At 38.0% G+C, this 24460-nt stretch overlaps 1 protein-coding gene across 7 annotated transcripts in view; it reads left to right on the top strand.

The window, feature by feature from the left end:
* The window catches only part of LOC132911267 (5-hydroxytryptamine receptor-like), a 159494-nt gene that overhangs the window by 109942 nt on the left and 25092 nt on the right, over window positions 1-24460 (top strand). For 5 of the 7 annotated variants that reach the window (XM_060967803.1, XM_060967800.1, XM_060967799.1 and 2 more), the window contains 2 exons: window positions 2639-3074; window positions 15384-15517. In XM_060967803.1, the coding sequence (XP_060823786.1) occupies window positions 2957-3074; window positions 15384-15517 (252 nt within the window). In that variant the 5' untranslated portion in view covers window positions 2639-2956. Of the gene's footprint in view, window positions 1-2638; window positions 3075-15032; window positions 15192-15383; window positions 15518-24460 lie in introns of those variants that run through there. The other 2 variants (XM_060967805.1, XM_060967804.1) reach the window with 2 other exon arrangements.

Genomic DNA, 24460 nt, shown 5'->3' with positions numbered 1-24460 from the left:
GTTAGTGGATTCGGCTCGTTACAGACAGAGGCAGCTCTCAAGCCGATAGCTCGCGGGATAAACTAATTAATACTTGGCTCCTAGAGTTGAGCTGCTACTTTATTCGATTAACGACATTGTCGAAACAATGGTGCAATTAATGCTCCGCCCGATGGAACAACGGCACGTTGTACGACGTTCGATTCGTCGAGGAAACAAGGGGGACCTTTGTTTCATCACGTACCACGGAAACTTCACTCCATACTCACGAGACACGTAGAAATGAAAAACATATTGAGCAAGATGCATTTCCACGGAAATATAATTTGTTGAGGGGATACTGAACGCGTTATGGAACGATGTATAGAGAAGCAGAGAGATCTTTACTTTGAAAAAACTGGTACAAATGATCCCTGCCAGGTTTGCTGAAACGCTGCTGGTCGTTAAAGGGGAGCCGTGGTCATTAATGGCGCAGGACGAAGTCAGGAAAGTTAGAGGAAACTTCTCGACGCTGTTCCCCGTAAAATTGATGCGGGGAAATGGACGCCAACCATTTGATGAATTTCTTCGGAACGAATTTTAATTGAAATTACTTTTTCGCAGCGTTCATTACGCGCTGCGGATCGCCATAGTATTAGTTACGAATAGCGCGCGCGCGTTAAAAAATTATTTCTCCAGCAGAATTTCGACATCGCTCGCACTATTTATGGTATATGGCTGTTTCGTTGCATTATTTTAATCGGAACGTCACTGATTATTACGGGCGCTGGCGAGGTGGTTAATTCACCGCGTTGGTACGGATGAAAACGAGAGAAAAGGAAAAAGTGGAAGGAAGGATGAACAAAGGCGAAGAAAGGCAAGATAAGGGAGGTAAAGAAGGAAGAATGGGAGGCAAGATGAAGAAAAAGGAGAAGAGAACAAAGAAATAAATAGGAAGGAGGGAAGAGGATTGCAGATTTTTTGGAAATCATTGCACGCAGGCGAGTTAATAACGGAAGACGGAAAGGGAGGGAAGAAAAGAAAGGAAATCTGAAAAGAAAGAAAGGAAAATTGTGAGGGGAATGGGAAGAAAAGGAAGCTAAAAAAGTACAAAGGATAGAGAATGTAAGTAAGGAAAAAAGGATAGAGAAACATCAATAATCGAGACATACCAGCGAAAAAAATGAAGGAAATAAAGAAGAGAAAATCGGGAGAATCGAGACCGGAGAGAAAGAAGGAAAAATGTAAGAAAAAGGGAAAACAGATGAATTTGCATCGCTAAAAAAACGAACAGCAGAACGCGTCAACACGTATTAAAGTAAAATGGAAATAACGAAGGGAATATACTTTGCCTGTAAGGTGTCGCGAAGCGACGTTCTTCGCGCGGCGAATCGCCATAAAATTTATTTAATAACCCGCAAAAGTGGCTGTTTTATCTGGCGCATCTTTACGAGTACTTCTCTCCGTTCTCCTTCACCTTTTCTTACACCCCTTTTTAACTTTTTAATGGTCTCGAAGGAGTGGAAATTTCTTGACCTGAAACGATTCTCTTCCTCTCGTTTTGTACCCCCATGGTGTCTCTCCAGTATCATCGATGTCACTTTGACCGGCGGTTAATTCGCAACGAAACTCGCGATGGAATTTTTCTGCGTGCAGGCCGACTACCAAATGGACGATGGATATCTGATGAAGTATTTAAAAGTGTCATCGCGCGGACACGGATCTATGAAACGGTAATTCACGGACCTGTCAATTTGATTCCGCGCAACAATTGAATCTAGACAGCGAGCCAGAATCGTTTCACTAGCTCCAGAGTTAATGAAACGTGTCTATCGAAAAATTAAATATAGCGCACGTGACCTCGACAAGCAATTTTATGATGCTCGTTCATCGTGGACACACACCTCTCTGCCTCTCGTTCTTTTTTCTCTTTTTTTTATTTTTCACTCCTCTATACTCTCTCCCTTTACCTCGTTTCTCTTTTGCCCATATTTATAACCGAACACGGTCTGCACCGGCAGTCAGCGTTTCAATTCCAATAATTGTCGATCGATTACTCCAATTTCGTTACTTCTGCGTACCACCGTGAAGGTGATACTACTCGTTCATTTCTTTCGATCGTTTTTCCCAAAGAGACGTCGTCTGAATAACGTGACTAACTCGATAAAAAAATAGATCCCCGTATGTATATTCAGTGAGCGGAAAGAAATTTGTAGTAGCGTAATTCCGAGCGATTGTGAAAGATTCGTGTGAAGCGACAGCGAACCGAGTGAATTTAGAATAACGTGCAGCTTAATACACGAGAAATTATAGAGCTTATGAGGAAGAAGTACGAGACTTTTCTAGGATATCCCGCTTTTTTTATTACAAATGCCAACGCTTATGTAAAAAATTCACTGACACGAAATTCTCTACATTTCCAATATTTAAATTGTATTAGTTAGAAGCGAGAGAAAGGTACAGCTTTCATATTCATAGGTGCAAAATTTTATTACTGCAAATACTAATTGATGGTTTTGTAGCACGTTTGAAAAAGCGATTTGATTTTGATCGATTCTCAGCTGGCTTACACAATTTATTCCAGTAAACCATGGTAAAACCTCTTCAATCTTCTTCCATCTGTTTTTCAACCTGATACACCAATCCTACCAATTAAAGTTCATTTCTTTTTCTGTTGCAGAGCTCACCTCCGACTCGAAGGGAAAGACTCTAAGTCGTTGGGCAAAATTGTGACCGTTGTCCGCGAAAAATGGATAACGGTGAAAATTCTGCGCGACGAGTGAGGATATCAGTCGACGATATTCGTATTACAATTTCAACAAACAGACACTAACTTGGCGAACTCGAAGAAGTCGGCTAGCCAAGATCGCCTTGAATAGAAGATTCATATCTCGCGGATCTCCTCGTACCGGTGGACCATGGTACGCTATTTAAGGAGATGATAGCCGACATACATTGAAGAGCCTGCTGGAACTGAGAGGATTATATCTCGTACGTCATGGAAGAACACGTAAACCAGGCTGCGAACTCGTCCACCGACGGGTTGGCGTTCACCGATGCCTCCATCATCCTCAGGGCTCTGGTCCTTGGTCTCCTGATACTCGTCACCGTTGTTGGTAAGTTCTGCTTCTGCTCTTGAATTCGACGCTTCTACCAAGAAATTTGATAAGTTGTTAAAAATGATCGAGGGAAGTTTTATTTGTTTCGTGGCCTCATTTATTGGCGAACTTCCAACTGGAAAAGTAAAAGCTGTTGAACGTAGGACGAGTCTCGAAGTAGGTGTGTACGTGAGTGTGTGTGCAGGGTGACACATTAAAAAGTATCGAGCATAGACGGGGCAACTTATTGACGATCTGATGGTCCAGTTCGCTCGGGTGTTCGATATTAATCTATCGCTGCGAATATTTTGGAAAGTACGTTCGGTAGAAGGAAATGGTTTTTGGAGTTGCAGGAGATTGAGAGAAACTTCGTAAGTGTTATATATAGAAACGAGTATACGTGTAAATAGGGAAAGTTTTTATACCGAATTCAATTCAATTTACGCTGCTCACCAAAAACGTAGCAACATTTTATACACGAAATCGCATCAAGGTGTTGCAATTTTTTGGCGAACGGTGTATTAGTAGTATTTTTACTCCATTTATTTTGTTTAGTTTGTAATTATTACCAGAAGATTAGAAACTATTATATATTTATAGTAGGCATATATTCAAAGTACAAAATTATACCGACTATTGACTCACCCTATATTTATGGCATTTACGTGTTAATTGAGTCCAAGCGTAGTAAATCATTTGGTAGTACCTTTGTATTATCTCAATTGATACTATGGAAATGTCAAATGCATTAACTCATTGACTGCCACGTGAATTTTATATATTTCGCCCTGGCATCCGCAACAGTTTTAAACGTACTATATCACAGAGTTGAAATTTTGCAGAATATATTGTATTTTGCGTAATTCTGTCTGACAATGCTATCCGAGTCACTCATACTGTTAAACCTTTTTCAATCCATGAAATTCATCGTATTTTGATCATTCCAAAAAAAAATATATTAACGTCGGTTATGTTGGCAGTCAGCGTGTTAATTGTTTTTGAATTCCCTTTCACCAGACAGAGAACTGGCAAAATTAACCTTTCGATTAATTTAAATTGCCAAAGCAGGGGCGTTCGAGTGCGTTTGATTATCGGATGCAAATCGACGAAATGGGACATCAATTTTACAAAAACGGCTCAACATGTACACGAGTGAGTGGAAACTTCGAATCTGGTTGTCGGTGTCTAATCAATTAATCGTTCTCCTTCCGCTTACTGTACAAGCAGCCTGCACGTGCAAGCTCTGTCTCTCTGTTAGTCGATGTAATGGTGTCTGTTGTCAACGTGTAGTTTCGCGGACGGCGTGAACGGTGCACCACACAAGTACAATGGGAGATTAATCTAAAGCTGACACGTTTCCGCGCCGCGTAATGTATTATCGGGAATGACGAGGGTAACCGTGTGACGCATCCACGCACGCATCTACGTGGATAGAATCGGTCGAAAGACTTGGAAAGTAGCGCACGGAGAGGAAATATCCGTTTCGACGACGACGAAATGAACTAGGAGGGCTATCAGGCGCCTCGGAGTTAATGGTTCGATTAGAATTTCATGAGACCTTCGTTCGGCATAGCGAACGCGTGTTTAATGTCTCTGAAAAAAGTGCCAATAAGAATCTATTATTCCTCTCCATAGAACTGTGCATACGATGGCCTCTAACATATTTGCAGAAACATTAATTCCTTTTTTAAATGGATATGTACATTGATTATACTTGAGTTACATGTACAGTATGTACAAGCTCACGGAAGTATTCGAACACTCGTAGATATACTTTACGAATGTATTGTGCATGTTAAGGAGATATTGGGGTTTCACTAGCTGCTGTGGAATTAGACTAGTTAAGCGGTTATATTGGAAAAGTTAGAAACGTGCCTGAAAATGTACGACATGGAAGTTAGAAAATATTTAGTACAAGACTATATTAAAAATGTTTAGTATTAATCAATATATTCAGTGGGATCATATTTAATAATTATTATGTATTAAATTATTGTATATTAGAGTACCTTAAAAAAAAAGCAATAAATATCTTGTAATTTTTTCACCGTGGTACTAAAATCATGGCACAAATAAAGTCAGGGATATTCTATGTGTCAAGATGAAACAATCGAGAATAGCAAAATCGCTCCGGGGGCATTAATTTCCAGTTCCTCAAGATTATTTTATGATAGAATTTGAGCTTCCAATGGATTAATCAATACCGAGTCAACGATTGCCATTAAGAGATAACCTTTATCCCATCCGCCGTTATAAATTCAAGATGATCATCCTTCTAGAAAAATAAACGATATGATCTTAAATAATTTAGGAAGTCGAAGAAACTAAATTACAGGAGATAACGATTATATAGGGATCTAGATATCAGACCCTTCTTTCTTCTGCGACACCGGAACAGTTAGCTTCATAAACCGGAGATGCGATACAGATTACTTAATTTTTGGCTGCTTCGAAGGCAAATAGAATTTGCAAAATTTAAGACAGCCTATTCTTGGGATGTGCCATTTCTGAGAATGGCTAACGAGATTCGGGCCATCTTGGAAGAATTGTTAATTACGTTTTTTGCTGACACTGGTAATCTTCTCATAGCCTTTCTGCTCTTGATCGAGAAAAGAAGAAAATAGAACGAGGTGTCGAAGGGAATAAGAATTAAAAGGGAATTGTATCGCGTAGAGATGGTGTTATGAAAATTGGCCAAATATTGAGAGAAACTGAACCACTGGGTAATTCAATCGTCAAATTGATCGAGTTGTTTTAAAATTCACTTTCATTTTGTCTCTCTGCTTCGCCGATCTTTAATGCGATTCGAAACAACCTTTTTTCCAATCTGTGAGTCAGTCTTGGACCTTCGAATTCGAACGTCGGGGTCAATAGTATGGAAATTTAATTATTGGCTGGACATTGCGAACACTTACGGATTTACGCAGTTTCCAGTTCATCGTGTAAATCGAGCAGCTGTGTGAAAAAAACTCTTTACGAACGTATTACGAATATTGTACAAAGCGTTTTAAATTTTCATTAATTTTAATTAGTTAATTTTCATAAGTGAGATACGACTGCTGAATTGCAAATAAGGAACTTCCGCTTTTGGCGTAGACTTTTTTACATAAAAGCTACAGGATATCTAGTTCGTTGGATAATTGCCAATTTCGTACAGTAACGATCGCAGGGGCATCGGCAATGATGATTGCTTCACCTAAATCTAAAGCGAGCATCGGCGTTACTAACGTGCACGAAGTTATCTACTAGTTCCGATTAATTAATTTCGTTAGCGAATTCCCCTCGCCATTAGTAGATTGTCATTAATCAAATGTTGAACGTAGGGCACGTAATTGAAACACGAGCCGACGATCGATGAATCGCCCAATTTTTGTCCTCATTACCGTGGAAACACCAGAGGAACCTAAAAATTTCATCGCCGGGCTTTGTCTGCCACAAAGTAGAATTTTTCTACTTTCAATCGGCGAATTCAATTGGAGCACGGCTCGCTGGTTTCCTCTAATTCGTGAAGTCGTTTCAAAGGGCGAAATGTTCTTTCGGCCATAATAGCAAAGAAATGACATTAACGTTTTAGTTGGGCGGATCGCAACGTAGCTTATCGTATGTGTCAATAAAAGCTCGTCCTGCTTCTTTAATCCTCCCGCAAATCGTAGAATTTTTGCTGCTTTCAAACGGCAGATTCGATTTCGCCGAGTCAGACACCGATATAGGCAAAATCACGATTTTTCTTTAATACGTATATATATATATATATATAGAGGATGTTCTTTAGAAAGGTGGGATGTCTCTTTCACGTGAAGGATAGCGAGAAGAGACGCTGCCTACATCGACCGCGTCTCCTCTATACGTTTACGATGACCAAATAGAAAGAAGGTAGTTTAGTCGTCCAGGATGGTGAATGGCCTATTTAAGCTGTATAGGAAAGGTTCGTAAACCTTTATGCCTCCTCTATACTACTTTACCATCCCCTTCGCGTGATATCATTCTACGTTGAAGGATTCGAGCCTGTATCCGATATCTTGATGATTCACGAATGTTACTGGTAGTTTCTTTTGATAATGATTCCATGAACCATCTACGTAACCCTTACTCGAGTCGTGGAAGTTGACAGGATTGTTTTACTATCGTTTTCTTCATTTTAGTGTCGAATCTCCTTTGGATTTGAAGCTTTCGTATTTTGTCACATTTTTCTTCTTCTTTATCTTCTTCAGCCTACGTTTGTGTTATAATTATTTTCTTTATCCATTTGTTGGTTTTGGCGATATTTTCTAGGAGAGTTCGTATCTTAAAATGTTTGTAATCTTTATATTTTTGGGACTATGGCTACTAATTGTAAGTAGAATATTTTATTTTGTTAATCTTCAATAATACTGGCTGGATCTTTCAGGGATTATTTTATCTCTTTTAACCACTGCAGGCTATTACTTGGAATTGTACTTATTGTTCCTTCTTAATCCTTCCGTTTTCCTCCAGCGTCTTTTTGTGCAGCTTTTTGGAATAGTGGATTAAATTAGAATATTTAGATTTTTCATTTAAAATTCAGAATATTTAGATAAAATTATTAAATAAAATACTTTCATTTGATGTAGTACTTTAAATAAAAATTAAATCTACTCGAGTATAAAATATCCTTCACATATTATCAGGATTCTTAATTCAACAGATGTCGTTTTAAAATGATAAATTTCTATTTAATCACACAGATACCTATATCTTATCGCAAAGTTCAAAATATTTTTTTAATATTGCGGATATATTTAAAACACCAATTAAATCTGCTTATAATTTTTTCTTATTGTCTCCAATAGTTCTTGTATAAAACTATTTGTCTTACCATACCGCATTGTCCATCAATTCAAAACGTATTCCATTATTTATTACTCTATCCCTAATACTAAAAACTTCCATTCTCACCTAAACAAATCTTCCTTTCTCATTAATTTCCACGTGCAGAAAGAATTTCTTGACTAACATCGTATTCTATATATCTTAACACAATTGAACTCGGTCCGAACGATAACAGTAGCGAACAAGAAGAGGGACAGTGGACGAAACGAAAGAGGATCGTGTAGGATATGGCGAAAACCCGGGGGAAACTAACGGGGGAAGAATAAGAAAAGTTTCTTTGGAAATATGAGTTGTGGTTAGTTGAATGCAACTACGAAGTAGTTTAATTAGAAGGAACACCGTGTTGGACGTTCGTCGGTCGACCGCAACTTCTTTAGAACTAAAGGAAAAGTTACATGAAATCAATGAGTTGTCTCGGAAAGAATTCGACATTTTCGGGCAGGAGGCATTTGCCGAGAAGTGGAAGATCTTTTTCTGGAACGTTTATTCAAACCAGGGGGGGGGAGAGGGATTGTTCGAGAACCGTCGGCAAGAACAGCGAGAATTCAGCTACTTCAATCTGACTAGCGTGTTCGGGGTTGGAAAGTTGGAACGCGCCAGTGAACGTTCCACGGAGCCGGAAATAAATATGACAGTAAGTTTCCGGCTCGTAGTGCCGGCTAACGCTCGAACGCACATCGCGCACGCCGTTACTCTGCGTCCTGGATATTCACTTTAGCAAAATGTATCGCTGATTCGTGACGAAAATGCTCGTTGACTCTTGTATGAAAAATCTTCAGTCGGGTGTTAATACCGTTAATCAGGCAAACTTCGTTTAAAGAATTATTCGTTGATCTTGTTCCGCGAAAATTAACGATTCAACGAAAAAAATGTTTATTCTTCCATGTAGATTTTAGATTTTTCTCTTTATAGAAGTACGTACACGATTGTTTTATTTGTAGAAATATCGAACAAATTTAACGAGCAACGATATCATAACTGGAGACGGTTCCAATTCAAGATTAATTCGTGCATTAATACTTTTAATCAGACAAGCTACGTTTGAAGAAATATTTGTTAATTTTCGCTGAAATATTTCGTTCGAGCTAAAATCGACGATTATTCAACGAAAACGTATTTATGCTTCCGTATTTATTTTATGTTTTTTGTTTTAGAAGAATGGACAGTTTATTAAAGAGCAGACAGAATGGTATCACGTTTGAAAATCACCTTATTCAAGATTAATTCATACGTTAATACCTTTAGCCGCGTGTAAAGAAGTATTTGTTGGTTTATTCGGTGGAAATTTTCTTTGATATTAAAATCGACAATGAGTAAACGAAAACATATTTACATTTCAGTGTCGATATTATATTTGCCTTTTATGGAAGCGGAAAATTTGAACGGCGAACAAAACGGTATCACGGTTGAAAACTACCGTATTCAAGATTAATTCATACATTAATACTCTTAACGAAACAAGCGGTGCATGAAGAAACATTTGTTGATTTATTCGCTGAAAAATGTCATTGACATTAATATAGACGATAATTAAACAAAATAGTATTTATATCTCAGTATTGTTATTATATTCTTCCCTTTGAAAAGCAAAAAATTTCACGGACAAACGGAATATACTATCACAGTTTGCAAACTATCTCGTTCAAGGTTGGCAGTGATTTATTCGAATTTCATCAGGCTCATCAAGTTATCAAAACCAACTTACAGTTCGTTTATGTTCGAAAACTTGGTTGGTGAAGTTTCGTTATTTACAACCGGTGACGGTAATGCTTGCATTGCTAATGATCGCGTACCAATTGAATCGAATCGCAAAGACGAAGTTTGAGGACGAAGTTCCTATCTGAGCTAATTCGAAGAGCTCGCGCAGTGTGTCAGAAACATCAAATGCGATTAAACTTGGGTAGAAAAGTGCTTCGATTAGCAGTGACCAGCGTCTGAGGGGGACGATGTCAGTGTTTGACCGGCATACATATTCATACGTAGACCGAGGCTTCTCCTCCTTTCTCGGAGTTGTCTGACTGTAAATTCTGTTATTAGTACAGTTCGCTGCCTAACTAACGGCCCGTTGAACATTGCCCAGGTATCCATATCTGTGTCGAAATTAGAGTAATTTTACGGACGCTTGAGAGCGACCAAAACGCTCCGCGTAATTATGTCACAATTTTCATATGCTGTCACACGACGTGTGATTATTGGCTTTCAAATAACACTTATCAAACCATAATATTAGTTACTGTGCATCGTGCTTAAATATCGTACAATGGAAAATGTCTAAATTGCTTTTATTATTTTGGAAGATCATTTAAGACAGAGGCGGTTGAAACTGTGAAAAATGACGATTATTTTTAATTGATAAATGATTATTGCAGACAGCCATTATTGTTTTGTAAAAATTCTTATCGCTGAATAATATCAATCGTTTCTGAGCGTATCGTGAGTCCAACGAAATTCTAACGCACCGAAATATTTATCGTTGATGCGCGGCTCGTTTCGACCAGTTACGATGATTACGAGAATAAAAATTAATCGTCGACTAATCAGTCGAATATCAGCTGGATCGCGTAATAACGGGAATTGTTTTCGTTTTTATTTCAGCGCGACTATTACGTCAATCTTTACACGTGAGTAATCGTCTATCAAAGTGCTTAAATCGTTGATCTAGAGCTATACTGGTTACTCGATGTCCATAAGCTTCGCGTTACTGCCCAATAAATATTGAGTTGGCTACTCAATGCTTCATCGGATTGCTAGCGAATAACTACGCCTATGGTAATTGACAGCTATTTTGATTTCGCTCTCCGGTTTCATTAAAATATACTTACTGCTCTTCGTCTAAATTTGAATGACTTTCAACTCCATCCATTCAAAAGCAGAGAATAAAAATCAAATTTCCCTCAACCTATCAGCATTTACCATTCTTTTGGTTTTTTACAATTTTGACTTTCATCTTCTCTATTCCATGATCATTTCAATTTGCACGATTCGCTTGTTGCTTTACTGTTCTAAAGAATATTCCCTCGGAACAATTACCAGGATAATTACTCAAAAAATGATGATTATAATCGATAAGTTGTTCTCTAGAATGAAATGTTCTTTGAATAGCTTGTTGACAAAATCAAGATACCCACGGATTGAATCGCCGTTCTCATATATAACGTTAGACATACCGCTTTATTCCACCTGAATTTGAATGACTTTTGACTCATGCATCGAACAGCAGAAGATAAAACTCGAATTTCCTCCAGACAATCACCATTTGCCATTTCTTTAGCCAGCTTTCATCCCAGTTTCATCCCCTACCATCACCTCGACCGAGCGATTTCTCGAACGTTCTTTCCACTGTTTTACGATTACCATCCGAAACGTTGAGGTTTTCTCTTCGCTGATCCTCGCGCAATTTTATTTCGCGGCTCATAGTAATAGAATGATGGAGAAGGAGGGGAGGGAGAAAACAGCGCGTACTGTAAGAGGTTGGTGAAAGCAGCCGTAAAGTGCAACAGCGACGTATCGTGAAGAGAAAAGAATTATTTCGCAATAGTAACCGCGTGGATCGAAAGCGTTGATGCGTGCAGCCGCGTATCCCATGGGAGAGAAATTGAATAATTTACGAAGAATGGCTCTCGACCACAGGTGGTACCGGCTTACGTATTCCACCTGCGTTCGTACAGTTCGCCTTGAAAGCAGAAACACGAACATCCCGCTTAAGCCTGTGTGCACGTTGAGCTTTCGCGTCACGCATCTTGTATTCTCGAGTGAAAGCGGTGTGTCGTCTATTCATTTATAATAAAACGTTGTACTGCGATTAACGACCACGGTTCAATGCTTCTAACGAACGTTGGATACCGTCACGAATTCCTTGTTACAGAAAAGAGCTGTACGAAGCGGAGAGAAGCGTCGTTACGAATGAATGAATGCGGGATAAAAGATGGAAAGTGTATTTCCCTGGTTTATTTAGTAAGACGTAGGGGTTGAAGAGCAATGAGATCAAGAATGAATTCGTGATTGCGAAGAGACCTCTTTCAAACGACTAGTTTTAAGAATAAAACGGCGAAAGCGTGAAATTCTATTGAGCGGAGGTGATTCTTTTGCTCGCGAACGTGAATTAAAATTTGAAAATCACTTTAACACTAGAATTATCTGTTCTTCTTTCACGTGGAATTACGCAACGAATCGCTAGATGCTATTGATAGCGTTTTCAATCGAAATACGATTATGTGAGTTTTCTAGAAACGAAATTGATCAACTGCAATTATTCAGAAGACTGTTCATAATTATTTGGCTTTATTTATACATTTCCATGATCGATAACGTGTCTATAACGATTAATATATTTCTGCTAAATTCGCACGAAATATTTTATTTCATATTCTAAAGGCAAAATGAATGATCGATATCGAGTTCAGCTCGACGTAGAACTACAAACGAGGATAAAGTAAACTAGCATATAAATGAATACTTTTATTTCTTAATATAGGATAAAAATTAATGTTTCTTAATGTTACACAAAGAAGTATTATGTGCCCAAGATTTCGCAAGCACGGAAGCTAATATTCCAGAGATTGTAATATTCATTGGATGATCTTCAATGGATTCTGAAAGGAGTTTGCGTTTACTAACTACGCCAAGCTCTCAACCTATTCTTTTTTATTTTTACTTTTTTTCTATCGAATTCGTAACCTTAAAAAAGAATAAAGTACGGACTTAAAATCTCCAAGAGACTTTGACTTTAATCGTACGATCTTCCAACGATCTCTAGCTTGAGCCCTTAAACGAATTTCTTGTCGATGTTGCAATCCTCGCAAGATCTTTGCCCGAAGCTTGCGACCTTTTACCAACTTTACTACCGAGCTTACGATCGCGCTATGGTTTAAAAGAAGAAAGAAAATAGTCTCTCATCAGTCGAATTCGACTAAAATTCTGACGTGCACTGTACTATATCTACGAAACGAAGGATAAGTTTAACACCATCTTCAGGGCAAACGACCGGAACGCGACCGCTAATTTGAAAATGCTCCTCGCCAAGCACCGTTCATTTATTCGTATTAAACGCTTTACGCGGAGTCTGGAGTTTACGGTGCAGTAAAGTGCTTGTGACGGCTTCGAGGCTCGATTTTCTGTCGCTCGAACAATTTAGTTCGCGAAGTCGACGAGAGGAAAATGTGGGAGGGCGAAAAAAAAAAAGACAGCGTGTGCAGTGAAACTACGTTCCCTCTGATCCGCGGATTCAACGCGACTTTTCCGGTGTACACGTGTTACAAATCGACGATTCTCGTGATATAAACGTCGGTTTACTTTATACCCGCCCACCAACGTGAAAAGATCGGCGGTCGTAAAAAGGATTCAAACGTGCAAATTACCGTGGAAAATTACTGCGTTAGGACGTGAAAAGTACTCGCACCGTTATTAACAAGCACGAGTGGTCGAAATGGAGTGAAAACCGGGTAACGCAAGCCATGATGTCTATAACACGGGAAACTGTTAATTTCAACATTGATTCAAACCCCGTAGAAAGCGTAGAAACCAATCTACTCTGCAGCGATAATTGGATCGAACTTCGATGAATTGTAAAGAGTCTACTGGTTTTTACGCAAATTCGTATGTTCAAAAACATAATCGAAAAAGTAGAACGTTGGTAAAAAATTGTGTTATGTACCAGGTATTATGAAAAGTACTAGATGCTGTTGATATTTTATATATTTTTTCACGTGCGTTCTACGCAATGTTGCGTTTCCTAATTTCCTAGAATTGCATAGATATATCCGTAATGTAATTATAAATACGGAACAAATATCTAATCATATTCGCGCGCGCGCGTGGATATCCTCGTGGCACGTGATTCGAGAGAAGAATGGAAGATCGATGAGGCGTGAAGTTTGGAAGAACGTGCCGTTTCAAATTCATCGTTTTATGGGACAATGTCCGATCTCTCGATTCTTCTCGGTTTGGTAAACGATAGATAAATTTACGAATTTTCCTGGAAAATATTCCGGACGTGTGCGTTTTGTATCGAATAAACGTTTCGCAGAGAGCGCGTGTTATTTATTCCGCTGCGAGTTTACGTCAATTGCTCGTTGTACGTTCGCTCTGACAGAGATCGACACGCGTCGCCCAACGTTGTAAATTAATTTTTCAAAAACCGTCACGTTAATAGGGAGACAAGCCGAAACTGGACACGTTTGGCAAATCGTTTTCGGAGAACCAGGGTGTTGGCGTGTCTGTTTCGTTTAAAGGCTCGCTACCTGGCCGACGAATAAACTGATTATGCGATTGTCAAAACGTTTGCTAAGCCTTCAAAGCGACGACAGCGTCGAAAGACTAATTACAGAATGTAACAAGCTAGTTGTCTCTGCTTGAACGTCCACCGTTTGCTGACAAATGGATGCTACCTGCAATACCTTCGCCACTGACTGCGGATAATTAGCACGAGTGTAACCACTACTCGCTAGTGGAAGTGAAATTCAAAGGATAACGAAGATTGATGACGTTGACTAGGAATTTAGCTTGAAAATTGTCAAATTTTAGGTACTTTGTCCCTAGGACGAACAAGATGCCATATCATTATCCATAGAATATGTTGGAGAGTTCCCTTAGGCCAGATTTATGATACGGTAAAATACAATTGTTATTTTATAAATAACTTTAATAGTTCGTTTCACGACACGTAAGTAGAATCTTAGATTTGCCACTCAATAATAATTTAATTGACTTGCAACATTATTTGGATATATTTTTAGTTCATTCGCATCACTAATTTCACATGATACAATTAGGCTATGAATTTCAAAATTGAATTATAAAGAAAATTGAAAAATGTTGTGCCTAATTTTTATTCAAACCAGAGAACCGAATTTCACACCAAGTGAATCAATTTTTATTGCACCTATTTGGAACTGTAATCGATTTTTTAACGCCTGAACAAATCAAAGTTAAACTACACATAATTACCATATTTATCAGTGTATCTATTTATCAAAAACTCCCCTCAGCCCCGCCACTTTCAACATTAATCTACTCGAAGAGTACGCATCCGGAAAATCTGCTACCAGCGACCATCTTTTATCCGGAATTATTAACCGAAGAAAGTAACATGTGGAATTTTCATCGAAAATGAAACGAGAATCGTTCAGCTTCGTGCTTTTCGGGGTTCCTTGGTAATCAGCTTATGAATTATTTACGCGAGTTCCGAGGACCGTGCGCAACTAACCGGATATATGATTAAAACGGCGACTCCCGGCGAACCTAAAAGTTGCAGCGAACCACCTCAAAGCACGCGCTAAAATCGTGTAGGTAGGGGATCTTGATAACGTCACCTATTTCAATGCTGATGAAACAGACTGTAAAATGTTTTGAAAGCATACGATTTAGAGTTTCCTACGAGTAATTATGCGGAAAGCTTAAGTCGCTGTTTTAGGGAATGTTTGCTCGATCTTCACGCGATGAAGTACTTGGGGGATTTTATAAAACAAATTTTTGTTCCAGGGAACCTGTTCGTGATAGCAGCGATCCTGCTCGAGCGAAATCTACAGTCAGTGGCGAATTATTTGATCGTCAGTTTGGCTGTCGCTGATCTCATGGTCGCTTGCCTGGTCATGCCCCTTGGAGCAGTTTACGAGGTATCAAAGTGTTGTATTTTTACCTGTTCATAAGTAAACCGTGGATGTGTAAATTCATATTTTTGTAAATACGAGTGAAAAAATAGAACCCGAGCAGTAATTTGCGCCATTCGTTAAATATTGCAAAGGATGTTATATTTTTATTATCTGTATTTTTGCAGCACGAAATTTCCCAAAAATACATAAAATACATCCGCAGTCTACTTATAATTTATAACTGTAATATTTATAATAGAAAACAATCCCATAGCGGAAAAAAACTCGCTGGTAACGATTTATGAATGATGCTTAATGTTAACTTGTTGTATTATTAACTTACAAGTTATTATGAAAGAAGAAAACCTGAATCGACCGATCTTTAAATTCCATGGTAATTCAGCGTATTGCAAGACAAACTGAATGAGTCCAAAAATCCAAAATTTCTCGTATTATACCGTTCGTGTGGTGAGTAGAATTTAATTTTAATTTCAACGTTGATGAACGGTTTTCGCCGAAAAGGGAGAAGGGCGAGGCAACTCGGCTCGTTAATTTCTTCTCTGGTGGCTAAAATTTTTCAGAAATTCATTCGAAAATTCGGTTACCTCGTATCTTGTCAAGTTACGGGTAATTTAACGCATTCATTTTACAAATACGTATAGTGGCTGGGAAAAATATTTGAACTCTTAACACATGTGTTATACGAGTATAAAGCATTTTGAAATTTTATTAGCACCGTAATAAGACAAGACTGTCCGCATTATAAACTCTAACTCAATTTCTAACCTCTATATACATTTTCAAATTGGCTCCTTTAACCAATATGATCATGATAATCGTGTTTCATTACAGCGCTAATAGAATTTCAAATTGTTTCGTATAAGACACATAATATATATACATATATATTCATAAGAGGTTTCTTCAAGTATTCGCATACTTTCCTAGGCAATTCCGTAGCAAATGTAGATCGATCATAAGGTTTCTCGCCTCTAAGTTTTACGACGGACCGTATTCGTTCAAAGCCAGCTATCGAAGATCGTTTGCAGTTAGTGGCTTTGCCCGTTCGATACAATTTGCGCCGGATTAAATTCCATGATTTAAGAGAGAATTAACCAAGTAGTTGGCCGAACTCTCGTCGTCTCGAAGAAGTACTCATCTTGTGCACTGGTAATAGACCGGTTCAACTTTAATTGGGAAATTTAAAAAAGGACAAGAAAATAAGTGGAAGAATGGACCAAGTTAATAGGAAGTTTTGGGAAAATTCGTCATTCTGAGAAAATAATCGCGGAACTCACTAGCACTGTTTTCAACGGTGAACGAGATTCAATTTCAATTTCATTCGTTTCCTCTTCCAGAGGAGCAGCAGGATTGTTTCGGTTTAATGTATTCCAATGGATTTACGAAATCTTAGAAGACTCGAGAGCTCCTGCAACTTGCAGACGATGATGTATAATTAAAACGGACTCCCCATTATGTAAGAAACTCGTTACGCCCGTCGTTCTATGAAAATTAATTACCGTTTTGAAGTTGTTAAGACGATTACCAGGCAACTTACACAATCGTTTACACCGGTCTCGAATAGTTGCCTCGTCGTTTCTATTGTCCTGAATTTCGCGTGATATGATTGAAGTTGCTTCGAAATCCTTGCATCATGCAACTTGTTGTTCCGAAACCTATGAATCCAGAAAATAGGGAAACCGATTCTTTCGGTCGATGCTGCTGAAATCTAAGAATCTAAAAAATGAAGAAATTAATTATTCTTTCTGTCAACACGGTACTGTATTTAAATAACTTTTATGGGAAAATAACATTCTGTAGCTAGTTATTCGCTGGAGAGGATTTACATGGGTCGTCGTTAAAGCTTTACTTTGACTTCTCGGATTTCTGACACAATATCTGAAATTTATGAATGTTCCAATCATTTATTTACCTCCATTCTGACCCGGCTCGTTGAACAGAGTACAGTTAAAGATTCTTAAGAATATAGAGAGAACCAAGACTTGAATAATAAAAAGTGGGGAATAATGGGATCTAGAAATGCAAAAATGTAGGGAAGTTAATACCAAGGGAACGAACATTTTAGGGATTTGGAACTTGGGAAAGTAGAATAATTGGTTCTTTCTATCGGTATTACTTGATAATGAATATTTCAGGGATTCAGAAGCCAAATTGAAAATCTCATCTCATCATACTATAGGAGCTCACTACAGAACATTTAATCTAAATTAAACTGCAGCACTGAAGCAATTTAAGGACTTCGATCATCCAATTAATTATAAAACCGCGAAATTAGTCGCTTCTAGAATAAAGTTTCAAAAATATCAATGAAATTATTGTATTAACAAAGTCAAGGTTAGAATAGATTAGAACAAGAGGAAAAAATCAGTGATCGAAGATTATAATCTTGTAGCTCTGTTGTTGTCGACGTATTTCTACGAGAACAGAATAATACCGCGCTCTGATTTCAATGAATTCACACCACATAGGAGCTCCGGAGTCTTCGTTTTATTTTCTTTTCGTAACTTCATCGTACCCGAGGGTCTCCCAATTCGAGCGTTCTGCGAGCAGAGTATCTAAGCGCACGACTCTGCAAGGAGTTGCGAATGTATCTGCGCTGTCTGCGTAACGCGTTCTGTATGTTACGAGAACACCGCTGGAGTTGGAGATCTTTACATTGTGGTTTCAATGCGTTTATTAAAAATGGACGATTTTTAACCGACAAATGGTAAGGAATGCAGAAGCTGTGCGTATGTATAGAAATTCGATAAGAATTCACAATATATTGCGAATTTATTACTACTAAATATAGAAATTAACTTGGTGTTGCTTTCAGATGAATTTATTTATTTATTTATCAGCTTTTAGATTAATGCCTAATTCATCGAAATCATAAGAGTCTGTTTCTTCTATTATTGAAACCTTAAGAAATTGTTTCTTGTTTCTTAATTCACTGGAATCATAGGAGGATACATGAGAGAAGTTTCTTCATATAGTAGCTATTAATTACACAGACTAATTAATTCGTCAAACTAACAAACTGGTATTTAATATCTAAACACCGATTACCATTTTATTCCCTTCCCTTTAAGCAGATGTTTTATAAAACTTTTTTCGTATGTAAATTCTACGAAATCCATCTAAGTGTAGAACACAATCTAGCTAAAGTAGGCGTCTACGTTTATCCATCAAAGGAGAGATATATCAGAGGAATTCCAGGGCCTGTAATCCTCCGAAGTGAAGGTGCTCGATCTCAATCTTCGAGCAATTCCTCATTCCGTAATGCACGTGACGGATATACAGCTTCCTAGCTAGACGTCGCAATGAGCAGCTTCTTATTAGCCAAAGAAACTTCTCTACGTTATATTGTCTTAGAAATTATAGACCGCGTTCAACGCTTTCGAGATGATTTACATACGGCTTCTTGACTGTTACTGCCATTCCAATGTTAAGTTAGGTTCCCGCTTAGTTAGGCGGTTACTGAAATTCACGTTCTTCTTACCGACAAACAGCGCCTTTAATGTGTTTCACCATTCTGACGTGTAGACTTGCCTCTATTCTAAGCTTACGTGCACGCAGGCAAACCGTGATAGCGATTCTCTGCTCTAAACTCGTTTAAAATCGTGCAGCTACTCAAACAAAAAACGTGCGCTGCTGTCCGAAAGCGTCTGAACACTTGGTTATTCTTGGCAGGGTGTAATTTAATTACAGAAGTAAAAATTATACATTGACCAATGAATCACACAGAAACTGATCAATCCATCGATCGAACTTGATAAAACCGTAAATGGAAACGCAGAGGAAAATGAAAATTACAAATATTATTTTGCAAAGTTCATCTTAAAGTTCGCGATCATTTATATCTATCTTTGTAACAAATAAACTCATGAAAATAAACCTTACATTTGTCGAGATGTTGAATGCTAATTGCGTTCCTCACTAATGAAATTAGGAGAAATTAGTATGTAAAATAGTGTTGATCATGGAGTTTGGATTCTGAGGGGCTCAAATAATAACTACGTTCCACATTTGTTATTTTATATTTTCTAGCTGTTAGTTGCTCATTAATTCATATATTTCACGAGCATTCATGCGTTGTTGCTATAAAATATCCAGATACTTACAGACTCTAATGTAGTCAAATGTAAAAAGCAATTCTAGAAAAAATTCGGTCCAATTTGTAACATTGAATCTTTCGAGCTTCCCAATAAATAGAAAGCTCCGTTCTATTCATACGCTTAAATTTTTGAGTTTGAATTTGCACAAAGCAACCAACGCGCAACATAGAACCACTGACACGTCCTTCTCGGAAACACATCGCAGCCTAAACGGAGCTAAAGCAAAGGCCCCCTGGTCACAGACTACACGCAGAGGATTAAATATTTTTGGGGAGCTTTGACAATGTCAGTCGACTGTACAAACAAGGCAAGTTGGTCAAAGGTTGAGCGAGCAAGTATTTGTTTCTCGGAAGGTGGGGAAGCTGTCTGAACAATTTCCTGTTTCTGCGCTTACAAACCGGATTCTGCAAGCTCCTAATTAGAACAAACTATCTTGCCGAACCCGTGCCTTCCCTCTGTCTTTAAACATTCCCCATTCGATCTTTATTCGCCACCTTTCCTCTAATCGTTCCCTCGTATATTTGCCTTTCCCCTAATCGTATTACTTCAACTGTACGCCACTCTTGATATCATTCGCCGTCTATATACGTTTACCTTGGTACGTAGCAACAATCCATTCTCTGCTTTTCACCAATTTATCTCAACTGCCTCGCTGCGACGAGGGCAAGAGAATCGTACCGACACATAGACTCGTTCAATTTTCTATTTCTTACTCGCGAGGATACGGCCCCGTTTAAAGCACATGGCGTGGAAACGCAGTCGCCTTTCTTGCTTCCGCCACTTTTCCCCTCTTCTCCTACTTTCTATCCGACGGTTCTCCGTCGTCTTTCCGCTTGATGGCCGCCTCTGCCCTGTGCGGTAATGTAATTGGAAAGCTTGGCCAGTCAAGCTCGGGTGTCGAGCACACAGCGGTTTCCCGTTCTGTTTTTCCCTGTAGCAGTGTAAGCCGCGTTTGGTTACACGGCGAATTCCTGATGTCCGCGAATTCCTGATGCGCGTTCCATTGCATACCTCGAAACGCTAGCTGTTACTCTACTTATCTAGCTCGTTTCGTTTCAATTTTATTAAGGATATGTTCTTTGAGAATGTAGTCAAATTGTATCAAATGAATGAAATTGTTGGATTTATTAAGAAGTGTGGTGAACGCCGCAACGTGTCGCAACATATATGCGGTTATACTACTAGTTTTCACACTTTTGCTTCTACACGTGGTCATTATAATTTTGGTTACAATTTTGTAACTTTTCAAATGGATATTACGGTAATATATATCACATACTCTGTTGCATTAAAATATTCGTTCGTATGGTGCTTTCATTTTACGTTTATATCACTAGCGTCTATATTTTCACTCGTGCAGATCCCCACGGCGATTTTCTCCTACGCTCTTACGTTTTTCAATAAATATCAAGGCAGTATGTAGTGCTCAGGATATAACACTGTGCTATGAAGGTTCTAAACGTGTTAGAGAAGTCTGTATACTCCATAATGTGTAGTTAAAATATTTTCTAGTTTGCCACTTTAATTTTATACTACTGGTTTCTACAATTTCATTCGCGTGTGTTCTCGCCATGGTTTTAGTTCCAACTTCTTAATTGTTTTAAACAAGTGTCTCGATAGTATTTAGTATTGTATCTAGTATATATATATGTAGCAAAGAAGAAAATAACATCGTACTATAAAAGTAGTTAGCTACTTTTAATCATCGTTCGTTCTCCAAGAATAACAAAATTTTCCACCGGAAAGTTTTGTCGTGTATTTAAATTGCAAGACAAGGGCTGCTCGTCGTAGCAATAAAAGCTAAGTTAAAAAACACTACGCTGAAGGAATATTCGTAGTATAAGAATGCTACGAATTTTCTGTTCGACTTCAGGCAGTTCCATAAATGAACGTGTATCCATAACATTTCGTTCGTTCTGAAATTTAATTTCACAGTTCCAGAACTTATATTGTTTGTGCTCTCGTATCGAATAACTAGTTTGCTGGCCGAGTTTTCGCGACTCAAAAGTTTCATTTTTATCGCCCTGTGCTCAGCCTATCTTCTCAAATTCTTTTCTCTTTTCTCTCGTTGTTAGCCAAATTTACGTTGCTTCCTTCCAATTTCCTTCAATTTCCTTTTACCTCCGTTTCTTTGTCCTTCGGCTCATACCCCTTTTGTGTTCTCTTTCTCTTTCATTTCGCGGAGCAAGAAAATTTTACCTTCTGCATACAGTATATTTTTTCCATGCTTCCCGATACCACTTTCCCTCGTTCCGGAATTCTTCTCATAATCTTATTTATCTCTTCCTCCATCACCGAATCGTTTATCTTCTGTATCTGCCGTAATTCTCCTTAATAGGTACTATTATCCGTCAGAATTTAAAACGTTATATTTATCCTTTATTTTATTTCGGATCGTATACGTAGGATTTATCAGATGTTTCTCTTCCTTCAATAAACGTTTGATGAAAGGTATCGATGAAGAAAGAATGGAACGAAATTATGGGAGACAAAGCACAGGGTAATCGCGCATCTCATCGGATAATCGATAGAAAATTTCGCGGAATTAATCGGGAATGCGTTCGATTTGGACGGACGATCTAAATTGCCATGTTATTGTAATAACGTTACAAATCGTTGGAATCGCATTCGCATGACAAAGATTAATTTTATCCTCAGAGATATGAAATAGCAGAGATTTACAAGGGGATTCGCACTATGGCGAAATTTATTGGTTCGGCAGACTGCGAATCTATTTAATTTAGTCATCTGTAACTTTACATTGAAGTATGTTATTCCCTTTCGTTTTGTACAGCTTCACATTATTTTAAAATACATATGTCGAATATTCGCACGATGACATTTTCAACGAAGAACGATGAACGAATCAAAGGTAATCAATGGACGAGGCAAAGAATGTCACTCGTCAAACATATGATATTTCATCGATGAGATGACATGGAGAAGTCTGGCTGGCACAAATTTAATGGAATATTGAGAATGAATCGGCGCTCGCGTAACTTATTGCTCGCCACGACGAATGTATCATTACGGACAGATTTATCATACATGCAGAGAACCAAAATTTGCAGCAATTTCTGTCCATTTCCACTAATTCTCAATTGAAAACCATCAAAATGCATTGTGAAGGCAACGTTCCATTTAGGAAATTCTATGTCACAAAAAGGAAAATACTCGTACACTTGTCGTAGAAAACTTTTATATATTGCGTGTGTCATCTGATACATTTTGAAATTTCTTTATTAAAAAATTAATTATAAAATTATAAAATTTAATTTCCACTGTATTAAAAAATTAGTATATATTAGGTTGTCCGAAAAGTGTCTTTCTTTCGTAAACGTGTTTTTTACAACAGTGCACCTTCGTATAAACGTGAAACCAAGTCTGTGAAATGTCGCGGTGTTTATCTCAATAGAACAAAATGGATCGTACGTAATTCGACAAAATAATATGAAACAAATAACGTTATGCGTCTATTATTTCCTCATGAAACGAAAGAAACTTTTTGAACAACCTAATAACACGAATAATAGTCTTAAACGAATAATTGGTGCCAAAGATGGACCGAATAAATATGATTTATAATATAATTAATAATTGACTTGTTAAATGCTTTGATGATTGTTGTAAAATACCTTCTAACTTCTATATACATTTTCTGATTCGTTTCAACCCTCACCAATATCATCGTGGTATTGGTTTCTCGTTGCGATTCTAAAGAAATTTCAAAACGTTTTCTACAAGACGCATAATATATTCGTAACATATTCCTGTAAGTGCCTGGATATCTTTACGTTAATTTACGTAAAAATCGAAGACGTTAATGTGTCTGCAGACAGAAGCTATCCGTCGAAAAAATTGAAGCGAAACAAACTCGCGGAATTAAACGAAGTAAAAAGGGTCGAAAGAAAACGAGAAACTGCTGAGAAACATTGCTATGCTTCTCAAGGTAAATGCACTTATTTGAAAGCTCGTGATATTGCGAGCTGCTCTTAGTGTGTTCCAAGGGTACGATGTTCATGCTGAGGAGCAAGCTTAACCCCATGTAAAGAATCTGTGTCTGTGTCTTGAGAACGTGGCAAGCTTATTTGTCGCGACTCGTCTCGTCTACAATTTTCCTTCGCTATTTCCTTTCCCATTTCGCGTCGACTCCGTGTATCGGATGATCCAACGAAGCTTGGCTGTATCCTTCGCCGCGGCTCCCTCCATTTCGAACGGTATTAATACACTGATTGGAATTGCTAGTCTTTCCATCCGCGAAGATGGGAGCTTGGATTAACCTTACCTTCTTCCATTTCAAGAACTGAGAATTATATTGTGAATCAGCGCACTGCTACTTTTTATAAAATAGTTATGATATACTGTCTTTATAATTATAGTTTAATTTAACTCCAGCATTTACATACAAATTAATTAGGTCCAATATATATATTCGTGTAATATGGTGGAACTTGCGTACAAAATTGCCCAGAAAAATTTGATAATACGAAATGGAGACGTATGAAGTGTAAGAGAAAAACGCTTCGTTGCGAAATAAGGATACGTGTCAATTTAAAAATTAGTTATATTTTTCCAACTCGTGAGAGAATTTCGTTGCAGAGAATAGAGTTGTTAATTAATCATGAAACTAAAAAGATGATACGTTTCAAGGTTAACACACTTGTGTGTGCAAATTCAAATTCTCAAAATCTTGACCAGCACAGCTATGATCTTCAATTCACCATTTAGTCTTCTAACTCGAAAAGCAAGAAAGATTCTTATTGGAGGGCTCTATATATATTTGATCGTCTTAACATATTGTTCGAACGACAATTCATCACGACGTACATCTGATGTAACCATGATCTAA

The sequence above is a fragment of the Bombus pascuorum genome, chromosome 10 (assembly GCF_905332965.1).
Source record: "Bombus pascuorum chromosome 10, iyBomPasc1.1, whole genome shotgun sequence".
In the NCBI taxonomy this organism is placed as follows: Eukaryota; Metazoa; Arthropoda; class Insecta; order Hymenoptera; family Apidae; genus Bombus; species Bombus pascuorum.
This window is presented reverse-complemented; position numbering and strand designations above follow the sequence as displayed.